The 12,268-nt window shown below is 34.7% G+C and overlaps 1 protein-coding gene across 4 annotated transcripts in view; it reads left to right on the forward strand.

The window, feature by feature from the left end:
- The window catches only part of PPP3CB (protein phosphatase 3 catalytic subunit beta), a 33,872-nt gene that overhangs the window by 16,891 nt on the left and 4,713 nt on the right, over nt 1–12,268 (forward strand). For 2 of the 4 annotated variants that reach the window (XM_024740782.1, XM_024740798.1), the window contains exons 9-11: nt 1,053–1,130; nt 8,208–8,292; nt 9,024–9,121. In XM_024740782.1, coding sequence (XP_024596550.1) covers nt 1,053–1,130; nt 8,208–8,292; nt 9,024–9,121 — 261 coding nt within the window. The remainder of the gene's footprint in view (nt 1–1,052; nt 1,131–8,207; nt 8,293–9,023; nt 9,122–12,268) is intronic. The other 2 variants (XM_024740790.1, XM_024740804.1) reach the window with 1 other exon arrangement.

The raw sequence follows: 12,268 nt of genomic DNA on the forward strand, positions 1-12,268 counted from the left end.
TATGCCTCTCATGTGCCTGGCATGGTACCAGGCTCTGGGGATGCAGTAGTAAACAGAACAGCACCCTGCACTCATGAAGCTTTCATTTTAGTAGGGGAAACAGACGATATACAAATAATCTGAGACAGTTGGCAGTAAAACCAGCAGGGAAATCTAGAGATTGAAGGAGAGGTTGAGACTGGCAATAAAGAGTTTGGAATCATCTTCAAAAGGTGGTAGTTGAAAATATATAATAATGGATGGAATCACCAAGAGATTGAACATATAAAAACAACAGAACTGCAGAGAGAATCTTGAGAATGTCCAAATTTGTGGGAAAAATAGTCTGAGAGGTAGAAAAAACAGAAGAGTAGAATCCTGGAAACCAAGGGAAAAGAGAAGGCAAAAAAAATATATAGAACGATGAAGGAGAATTAAACCTAAGAAAGAACCATGGGTTCCAGTTGTTAGATAGTCATTAGTAGTCTTAAGAATTAAGTTTCAGGGGAATTGCTGGAGCCAGTTTTTAAAAGATTGAATCCTGAAACTTTTTGAAACAGTGGAACTGTGCCATGGTTTTTTCTTCCTCCTTTTTTTTTTTTTTTTTTTTTTAAATATGTATTTATTTACTTGGCCGTGCTGGGTCTTAGTTGCGGCATGCGGGATCTAGTTCCCTGACTGGGGATCGAACCCGGGCCCCCTGCATTGGGAGCACGGAGTCTTAACCGCTGGACCACCAGGGAGGTCCCTTTCTTACTCCTTAATGCTGTATCCATAAATGAAGAATTTAAATGTATGTATTTAGATGTTATTCATCCCTGTTCTTAGCCCTGTGTGGGCTTCATTTTTTTTTTTTTTTTCCTGAGAGACCTGAAAACTTATTCCATAAAGAATCTCTCAGGCTTGTTAGCCACTTAATTTCTTTCATTTTGAAAGCCCTTATAGCTTTTAATTCCATCATTTCTGCTATCAGAATATGTTCGTCTTCTTGGATCATTTGTATAAATAGTTGCCCTGTATACATATAGATAGTTGAATATGATAAACTAATGTGTAACTTTTTTTTTTAATAGTGACAGAAATGTTGGTAAATGTTCTGAGTATTTGCTCTGATGATGAACTTATGACTGAAGGAGAAGACCAGTTTGATGGTATGACTATTCATTTTACTGTTTTTTATTGTGAAATAGAATCTTTTAACTGCCCAGCTTTAATATACTCTTGTAAAATATAGTCATTGCTCTCAAATGGCTATGCTATTTGATAAGTGACAAGTCAGTTTTTCAGATATTATTTATTTTAAGATTTTAAAATCATTTTAGTAATTTTTTTTTTTCTGTTGGTATGGGGAAGAAAATGAATTTAGGGAAAGGGGAAATCTGGAAGAAAGAACAGAAGGAAAGGAAAATTGAAGTGCTAATAGAATGTGGTTCTTCATGAATATGGACACTACTTAGAGAAGGGAGGATAAAAATGCTTTTTTTTCCTTGGTACTGTATTCTTAGTGCATCAGAAACATACCTGAATACCCAATGCCGTTGTCACTTCTTCCTTTGAAAACTCAAAGTAAGCTGTTCTCAATTTATGAGTGGTTATGTTCTAAGAGACCACTTGTTAGTTCAGTTTAAAATTCAGCAAGCATTTTTTCCATACAAAGTTACACATGGTTGTTAGTTCTTATGTAAGCCAACCAGCCTATGTACCTAATGCACATTTATAGTATAAACTAATACGATAGAAACAAAATTACTTTTATTTTTATGTTCTGAAGTTTTTATTTAGAACTTAAATTTAAATATTTATATTAATTAACTGAATGAACAAAAACATAAACAGTTTGTAAGCTGAAAACTCTTTATTCCCTTCCATATGCCCCTCACATCTTTGTTGCAGCATACTTTTCATAGTTTTAATTAGCATATAAACGTTTCCATGTATTAAACATGGTCTACATATTGGTAAAATTCAATACCTACATATTTCTAAGTATATCAATATACCATAATCTTTGTAGTTAATATTGTTTGGTATTTGGGTTGCTTTAAATTATCTTTATTATGAATAGCATGCAATAAACATTCATACAATAGTTTTAATTTTCCTTCTTGGAATAAATTTCTTGAAGAGAATTACAGAGTTAAAGAGAATGAAGAGTTTTAGCTTCATTACTTTAGCTATGAACTGCCAGATTAATTTGCATAAAAATTGGACCAATATGAAGTGTTTCTAGCAATGAATCTATAGACCTGTATTTCTTCACAGGCCCACCTAATTGGGTTTTGGTTGTTTTTACTTATTTTGCTTGGTGGCTATAAATTACAGTTGGTTTAATTCACATTTCTTTGAATTCTCATGATGCTAAGGGAGAAATTACTATCTGCTTTCCCAACTATGTAAACTGTCCCTATCAAGTGACCATTTAACAAGTAAAATCTGAGTAAAAACTGTTTAGAAATTTCTCTACTTACCAACAGGTTTGATTCTTAACCACAGTTTTAAGTCCATTTGTTGAAAGCACAAAGTGACTATATACAAGTGTCTGCTAGTGCCATCTGTTGGTGGCAGGCAGGGATGTGCTTTTACTCTGGTTTATAGTTCTGTTCATTGAAATAAATTAACTTATATCAGTTCTTTTTTTGTTTGGATAATAAGATTTAATGAATAATATTAATTTTTCCTTATTTTAATTCTCTGTGATATTTTGTAGAAGCTTTTAATTCTAACATATTTCATCATATCTGTCTTTTCCATAAAATTTTTAAATAGTTTTAATTAAATATTTATTTTCCGTGTTCTGCAATCACTGTTGTAAGACTAGTTCTGGGTTCAGATTCTAGTTCCTCATAATGGCTATGTGACCTTGGGCAAGTTACTTAACCTTTCTGAGCCTCAGTTTTTTTATCTTCAAAATGAAGATAATAGTTCCTACTTCATAATTTTATAGGTATTGATGTAATGATCAATAATATAATGAAATCATTTTTGTACATGTTCCACTCATTTTTTCAATAGAGTTTTCTGTTTGTCAAATTCTGTGAACTATCTAGTAGGAGTTTTAATTGGTGTTACATTAAATCTATATCTGAATCTAGGAAGTTTTTAAAAAATAATATTTAATTTTCTAATCTAAGATCAAAATCTCTTGCTCTATATAATTAGTTCATTTACTGTAATTACTCCTTTTAATATATTTAATATATAATTATGTAAAATTATATAGTTTTTCTTTGGGAAAAATCTGTTATTACCAAGTTAAATTAATATTTCAGTGTTTTACGTTCTTATTACTATTGCAACTGGTATCTCTCTTATATTTTCTGACTGTATAAAGGAATTATATGTTTGTGGGTTTATCTTATGTTCAACAAGTTGGATCAGCAGAATTACTTCCTACGGTAATTTTTGTTTTCCTTCACTTTAAAAAATATGTCATTTGCATAAGGCTGATATTATTTATTTTCTACATTTTTACCTTTTATTTCTTTTTCTTCAAAAATTTTGTATCTGGGCTTCCCTGGTGACGCAGTGGTCGAGAGTCCGCCTGCCGATGCAGGGGACACGGGTTCGTGCCCCGGTCCGGGAAGATCCCACATGCCGCGGAGCGGCTGGGCCCGTGAGCCATGGCTGCTGAGCCTGCGCGTCCGGAGCCTGTGCTCCGCAACAGGAGAGGCCACAACAGTGAGAGAGGCCCGCATACCGAAAAAAAAAAAAATTTTGTATCAATATTGTTAATAGTGTTAAATAGGAGTAGTGATAGGTGATGCTTTAGTCCTCTTTCCATAGTAAAAAGGGAAAAAAGTTTCCTTGTTAAGTCTAATATAGTAATTGGTTTAGATACTGATGATTTATAAGAAGATAGATACTGAATCATTTTTGGGAATTCAACGAGAAGTAAATATAAAATTTTATTATATTCCTTCTAATGAGATTTTATGTATCTTATCAACATTTTTCCTATTAATGATAAATTATGCTTATTTATCAACTTGTTATATCATTCTTACACTCCAGAGATGAATCAAATTTGATCATTAAAGAGGCACTGTAGTTTAGTGAAAAGGATCAGTGGTTCAGGTGTCTTGGTGCTACCATTATACTAGCTGTGTAATCTTGGGAAAGTCACCCAACTTCTCAAAATCTTCTCTTCCATAGATTGAGGGAATAGAGAGGATGAAAATTCTTTCCCACTCTTTAAGTAATTTAAAAAATTATGACAATGTTTCTATGGGAAAATACACTGAGTTCCAGCTTTGAATACTAGAAATAGATCTCCCTTCACTGCCAACATGGCAGGTGCAATTACTCCACATTTATTCACCCTTACACTACCAAGTATTAAGAGCAGGGACGCCAAGAAATTTTTTTTTTTTTTTTTTTGCGGTACGCAGACCTCTCACTGTTGTGGCCTCTCCTGTTGTGGAGCACAGGCTCTGGACGCGCAGGCTCAGTGGCCATGGCTCACGGGCTCAGCCGCTCCGCGGCATGTGGGATCTTCCCGGACTGGGGCACGAGCCCGTGTGCCCTGCATCGGCAGACGGACTCTTGACCACTGCGCCACCAGGGAAGCCCAAGAAAATTTTTTGAATATGGGTATGGGAGTTTGCATCAAGGAATGAGAGTGGCTTGGGGGAGAAAGAACCTTGAGGAATGGAGGAAAGGGGGGGAGTTTAGGATAGATACTAGGATGGGATAGGGAAAAGAGCTACTAGAACTACATTTGTTTCCCTTTCTTACACATATTCCCTTATTTCTTCCCCTTAACCCTGTCTTTTCTTCTTTCCTTTGAGCATGATAGCATACCTTCTCTCCTCTCCTTCCCCTTTTCCTACTCAGCAGTGGAACCATGTTATGGACTGGGCCTGGGAAGAAATCTGACTTAGAAAGAAAACTTGTTGGGTTGGGGATTGCTGTGGAGACACAATAAGGGTTTAGCTTTTCTGTGGGGGAAAGGAAAGAACAGGATTGGACATTTCCCACTGGGAGGAAGGAAAGAGTAGATTTTGCATATTCAAGGCTGAAATTGGCTAAAGGAATAAGACTCTCTTTCTTCTTAAGTGATGGCCTTTGGTATTCTGTATTGTTTAATGTACATGTGGGTTTATTTTTAAAGGCAAAAATTTGCATAAACATATTGCATGTGTAAATGCACATAGTGTTCCTGTTAGAGGTGTTATGTAATCATTAAAGGGAATTTTTGAACACTGATTTCTATGATATTTAGAATGCATACTGTTTCTTTCAGTTATTTATCTTTTGTCTTGAGTTTGGTAAAGGAAATACATAATCCATATGTGTTATAGTTTTACTAAACTAAAACTTTGCATTTCCTATAATGGAATCATGTATCTCAGCATTAGAATGGAAAGCTCAAATGAGACATCTCTGCTGCCTACTCTAAGAGCTATTACTTGCTTTGAAACAATCTGTTGCTATTTGTGCAAAAAGATGTCCCTAAAACTCCCAGATTGGACTGGGAACAGACAGCACATACTGTTGATCCTGAGTATGTGCAAAAGTTCCACAATTCTGATTCAAGAAATTGTGTGCTCTTGTTATTATGGAGTGTGGGAGGCTTAGCCTTTCCTTTATTGGGAGTGGGTAAGGTTTCCACTGAGGTAGTTTATAAAGTTACCTACATTTCTCTGTGTATGCTACAGATTTTGCAGATGTTGGTGTCCTTGAAGAACCACATGAGTTTGTATCTCATTTGTGTCATTACCTTTCACTTAACATACTTCCATGGGTGACACATTTCCTTAAGGGTATTAATATAAATGTGCGATTGTTGTTAGCACAGTCTTTTATCAGTCTTATGTGTTTTCACGTGTTTTTTTCTGTCCCTAATTTGTCTACTTTCATCAAATATTATAGTCATTCTGTCCATAATTTCTTCTGAACACATATCTTTTAAGAAATCTTTCCTTTAGAGCTCTACCCAGTGGCATCCCTCCTTTATTTGCCAGATCTTACAGTACTACATTTTTCAAATTTCGAATATGAGGACCTTCATTTTTCTCCCTTTCTTTCTACATTCATTCTTCAGTACCACTGCCAAGTTAAATCTCTATCTTTTTATTTGTCTCAACCACCTTTTCTCCATCATTCACTTCCTTTTTTCTGGACTCTCCATCTGAAGAACGGCTCATATATGGCAATAAAAAAGGTACAGACCAGACAGAGTAACATTGTTTTGAAATATGACTTCATAAGTTATTCTCATGTCCATGTAAGTTTGTGTATTCATTAAGTATACTTATGCAGAGTCCTCTTGGGCCTTGTGCAAATTTAGTTTAAGTTTTATCTAAGTTAGAATTTGATGTTTTTAGAAGTCATATTCCAAGATATCTGTCTTTCTGTGCATGGAAATATTTTTCCCTCTTTTTCATTCCTCTTGTTTTAAAATTTCATTCTTTTGCTTATTTGTAATGTTTTGTACTTTTCCCTGCATGACTAGGGGTGTTTGATTGTCTGTCTGATTCCCCAAAGTAATTTTACTGTGGACATTTACTTTAATATTATGCATGATGTGTTTGTAGACTGATTTAAAATCCTGATTTGTAAAGTGTTTTTATATTCCAGTGAATTTTTAATTTGAAATCAGTATAGTTTACATATCATTCAGTTTTATAGATATATAAATTAAGGCTGAAAATGTGAATGTATCTCATTACAGCCATCCTCCCCCACCTCTGTACTCCTCTCCCCCAGTCTGGCTATTTCAAAAATTCTGTCAATTTTAAAACAAAATATATTAATTTATTTGAAGAGAATCAGACTTACCCTGTGTCCTTGGACAAGACACTTAGTAAAGTTAGTTTCTTTGTCTATAAAATGAGGAAATTGAACTTTGCAGTATCTCTAATGTCTTCAGATTCCAATATTCTATGATTTTGAGATTTTAAGTAATTTTTTTGGCATCTTAAAAATACCTGTGTAGTACCATGGACCTACACAGTTTTGGATTTGTAAAAGCTATAGCTTCAGCACTCATAATATTACACTTAGAGCATCATAAACATGGTTGTGGAGCCTATTTTCTCTAAAATATGTCTTTTGTTTTCATCTTTGAAATTGGATCTCTTTTTCTGTTTCCTTGCAGTAAGGTCCAGTCATCATCTTAGTTTTTAATTATATGTATTTTTGGACTGCTTGAATTTTAAATAAGATGCTCTAGCCCAAAAGACTTTTGGTTGTTCAGACCTCTGTGTACCTAAGGCCCCTTTTGGTCTAGTGTCTTTAGCCTTTCCTTAACCTTCTCCTCAACCACGGTGCTTCCATATGTTTGTTTTCATCATGTTGAAGCACAGTTCTAAGGAACCACACTCTTGGGTCCAGAGTGATTCTAGTTGCTGTATATGAGATAACAGGACTGAGATTGTTGTTGTTTTTTCTGGAGGCCAAGGGAAGGAAGATAACAACGTTTGAGTCTTTATTCAGGCAAAGATTCAGTTATTTTGATATATTCTCTTCTGTATCAGTGATAGGCAGTGCAGCTAACCCTTTGGAGATGAAGCATTAGTGATTCTTTAGCCATGATTTTGGGGAGTCTTTTCTCATTGCTCACTCTCCTTGTGTCATACTCACCTAGGGATGTAAAAGCTTGTATATATTTGCATGACCTTGGAGGACACCTAGTCCATGAGGTTGAGATGTACATTGTTGAAATGCTGCTGTGGTCCCTCGTTCTGGGTCACCTGCCAGTAGTCGCTTCATATCACTGTTTTCAGACCAACTTTGAGCAAGGAAGCTTCTTTTGTCATAGTATGATGGGATATTTCCAGCCTGCATGTCAAAGGCTTTTATGATAATCAAACAGAAGTCTAAAGGTTATGACCAGTTCTAGTCTGCTAGTCTGCATGCCATAGGCTCTCATGAGAATTAAACAAAGACTGTAGAATTGTTACCATTTTTTTGTCCTCTGGTTTGTGGTACAGGTTGGACTCTAGTTTCTTTCCCGTTGCTGTTTTACTGGTTAGTCAGTAGTGTGAGAGTGATAAAGTTGGCTGATTACTTTTCAGTTGTATCTGTGTCAGATCCCAGTATTAGACCAGTGCTGAGCTAAACATTGAAAGAGAAGCTTTTGGGCATGAGTTCATCTAGTTTCTTCCATGTGAGCTGGTGGCGAGGGGCTTGGTGTTGGTTCAGATGAGAGTGAAGCAGGCTAATAGAATGGTACAAGTATGGATGCCCTAAACTTGAGTCTTTCTTTCTATTTATTCCATTGAAAGTAGGTTCAGCTGCAGCCCGGAAAGAAATCATAAGAAACAAAATTCGAGCAATTGGCAAGATGGCAAGGGTCTTCTCTGTTCTCAGGTAATGATGTATTTTCCCAATGATTTGTTTTACAGAAATCACTTTTATTATACTTTATTATAAGCGGTGTCCTGTTTGATATCTAAAAGCAATATAGTAGCATTCTTCCTATAAAGAAGTTGTATACTTACATGTGGAAGAGGGGAACACAGGTCCCTTTGAAACTAGTATTTTTGACCCTTGTGATTATTATTGTTCACCCTTGGCATCTCTTGTCCTTCTGTGATGAAAGTATTAGATCTATACCTTAAAATTAGAGCATAATAAGGAGGAGGGGGCACATTTTAGAGTGTTCCTGATGAACTTGCTCATCTATAAAGGAAGTCCCTTTCGCTGGAGTCACAGATTGTCTTCCTGGGGTTAATTCAGGAAGACCAGGTTTAAGGGTGCACATGAATGGGTTAGTCCTTAAAAATTTGTTTGCAAAACTGCTTATATCAGACATGAAATACCATATTTTATCAATATTATGATACCCATTGGTGATGAATCTCACCACATATTTAATAAAACTTTTCAGGAAGAACAATATATGTCTCAGTTATACGGCATACCCTCATATCTGAAACATTTAGAACGTGGAAAAACGTATATCTTGGAATTGAGGAAAATATGGTAATAGCAATGAATGTCATAAGTTACATACATGGCCTACATCTGGGCCCCATCTCCTCTTTTAACCTAAGTACTTGTTGGAAGTCTCTGATCTTTGTTATATCTCTCTGCTATAGGGAGGAGAGTGAAAGTGTGCTGACACTCAAGGGCCTGACTCCCACAGGGATGTTGCCTAGTGGAGTGTTAGCTGGAGGACGGCAGACCCTGCAAAGTGGTAATGATGTTATGCAACTTGCTGTGCCTCACATGGACTGGGGCACACCTCACTCTTTTGCTAACAATACACATAATGCATGCAGGGAATTCTTTCTGCTTTTTAGTTCTTGTCTCAGCAGCTGATACAAGCAGAATACTATATGATAGGTAGTGTCTGATTAATAACCTGACCAGGCCAGAAAATGATAAAATGGGTATTCCTTTCAATTGAAAATAATGATCGGTCTCTCAGCTTTTCATGAAATGATATGGGAATAACTCATATCATAATGTCTGAAATATTTATTCGTTTGTCTAATGCACCATTTTCTTTTTAAAGCTTCAGTTTCAGAATGTGAATCAAGGATATCCATATTACTTAAATGGAAATGTAATTCCAAGTTTCTTATTTTTTTATCTTTCTAATTTATGTAATTGTATTAGACTGTGCTTATATTTTCAGATGTTAATTTTAGAATTAACAATCTGCTTGAGCCCCAGAACATTACTTATGCACTTCACTTGCCAAAACATTTGTGCAAGGTTTTGTACCCTGGTAAATGATGCCAAAGTTTGTTTTCTGTGGTGTTTGTCAAATGTTCTATGTATAATTGACTGTCTGTAACACGCTGTTTCCTTCCTCTGCAGATGTAGCTGCTTTCCTAAATCTGTCTGTCTCTCTTTAGGTTAGCTGTATGTCTGTAAAAGTATGTTAAGTTAAATTACTCTATCAGACACTTGTCTGTCTTGATGTAGAAGCAACTTTGTAGCACCTTGTTTTGAGGTTTGCTGCATTGTTGCTGTACTTTGTGCATTCTGAACATGAATGTAACGTTAGATATTAAGTCATTGTTATAAGGGGTGGAATTTAAATCCTGTAAGTCAAAATTGAAAGGGTGTTATTAAGTGTGCCTTTATTTTGCATGAAAATAAAAAGAATTATACGTAAAGCATTCCTGTAATCTGGCTCATTGAATATTTTATATTAAAAAAAAAACTTAAGTTTTTTTGGAGTAAGTATTTGTGTAAATACTGGGTTAACTTTTTGAAAGCCCATTACAGATTAAATAGAAGAAAGTGATGTGAATGTTATAGACTATACCCAATAACTGAAAGTCTAGATTTCTTTCCCTTGTGGTTGGAAAGCAGAAAATGTGATATGTAAAGCCTTAATTTATGTTTTATTGTAGTCACTTTTGACAGCCCTCCAAGGGTCATTGTTGTATTAAAACAGGAAGCAACAGATCTGATGTCTTCTCAGTCATGTTTGGTGTTGTAATTAGTCAAATTTTTAAGGCAAAAAAATAGGAAATTTTAATTTTAAATTTTGAATAAATTTAAATTAGATTGACTTTTCACAATTTCATTTCACTCGGTCTCATAATAAATACTTAAATAAATAAAAAGAATTTTTCTGTAGACAAATAATTTCTACTTGTAGTCTATACATGTTCTATTTATATGTTATTGTGTTGTCTGCTACCACTACTGGTATATGTGAGATATATAAGTATGTTTTGAAATTATAGCTTCAAATTTTCATTTTGAATGAGGTTTCTTTTTTTGATTTAAAAAAAATCTGCTTTGATTTTCTTTATATTTCTTGCCCTTCATTTTTCTTATTATCTTGTAAACATTAGGAAAATGAGCAAAAAATAATTTCATTAAAACAAATTAAGACCTTAAACATTCAATAAAACTAGCAAGAATGTTAATAAAAAAGGATGAATTTTAATAACTTGAAAAATGCCATATCCTTCCTCCTGTTTGTTCAGAAAAGGAAAAGAAAACTGAAAGGGTCTCATACTTAAGTAAATCTAAACTATGGTCATCTCTCAGTTATCCTTGGATATTTTGTTACTTTTATGTTGTATCCACAGCAAACCTTTCTTTCAGATTTCGCAGTTAGTGCCTGCTAATTACATGCTTTGTTGAGAGCTCAGCACATCTATTTATTCTTAATTTGCATGCAGCCTGAAGCTCAGTCTTCCAACTTTGAAATCACCCCCAACTGCAGGGAAGGATTGAAAGACAGCTTTACTGAAGGGACTGTCTATTCCCGGCGTAGAGTGAGTTACTGGATGGTGCTGAGCTTAAGGGGTCCGATTTGGGAAACTAGATAGCCCCCTAGCTCTGCCAGCAATGGATCTTGATCGTGTGGTTTACATTTGGTTGAAGTGATTTCTCTATCATAAGACAAACCCATTTTGAAACAAATAACAAAACTCTTACAGAAGTATGATCACCCATGTGATTTTAAAAAATTTATGTAACATTTAAAATTTTAGTAGACGTGACCCCTGACGTGAATACCTGAGAGCTAAGTATTGCAAAAAGAAAGTTTTAAAATTCTAAGACCTCCGTCCTATTGTCAGAAAATAGAAATTGTCTCATCAATAACTTTTCAGTTAATTTATGATGTTTCTCAAGTGTTTTTACAAACCGCATAACTCTGTTGGAGTAGGATTTGATAATCATATTTTATGTGCATTTTCTTCTTGGAAGTTTGATTGGGAGCTAGCCGTTATAATGCTACCTTCATGAGGACCTATATGAGAAAATATGTGGCCATCTGTATTATAGTAAGGTCAATTCCTCTTGATCACTTATCCTGTGTAGTATTGAGGAACACAGTCTGAAACAGCATTACACTCAAACTTAGTAAGGCCATGTCAAGATGCCCCATAAAACTGAAAAAAATTGAGGAAAAATAGTGCTTTTCAGATAGAATTTTGCAATTATCAGATCTCTTTCTTTCCAGCTTAATATGTAAGCTTCAAATGATCTTCTTTCAATTCTAAGCATTCAAGCTTAACATGGTATGCAATTTTGAGTGTGATGTACATCTTGTGTCCTGAAAAGCATTTAGGAGCATTTAGAGGCCTTGGGAAAGAGCAGAGAATATAAATTGACCTAGAAAATGCATATAAAATTAAAAGCCCCCAAAAGTGTATTGTCATTTTCATAATTTGAAAAAAATTTTTATAGACTTTAAAACTATTGACATACTAAAATAGATACTAATTCTTACAGTGATAATCAGTTTTTTATTTTTAATTTATTACTATATATAAAATACAAATTATGAAATATCTCATATAAAATCACTTCTGTTACCACAAGCTCTTTAAAACGTAGATTCTGATAGGTATTTTATTTTTCCCTA

This window comes from Neophocaena asiaeorientalis, unplaced genomic scaffold, assembly GCF_003031525.2.
Source record: "Neophocaena asiaeorientalis asiaeorientalis breed wild unplaced genomic scaffold, Neophocaena_asiaeorientalis_V1.1 scaffold484, whole genome shotgun sequence".
Classification (NCBI taxonomy): Eukaryota; Metazoa; Chordata; class Mammalia; order Artiodactyla; family Phocoenidae; genus Neophocaena; species Neophocaena asiaeorientalis.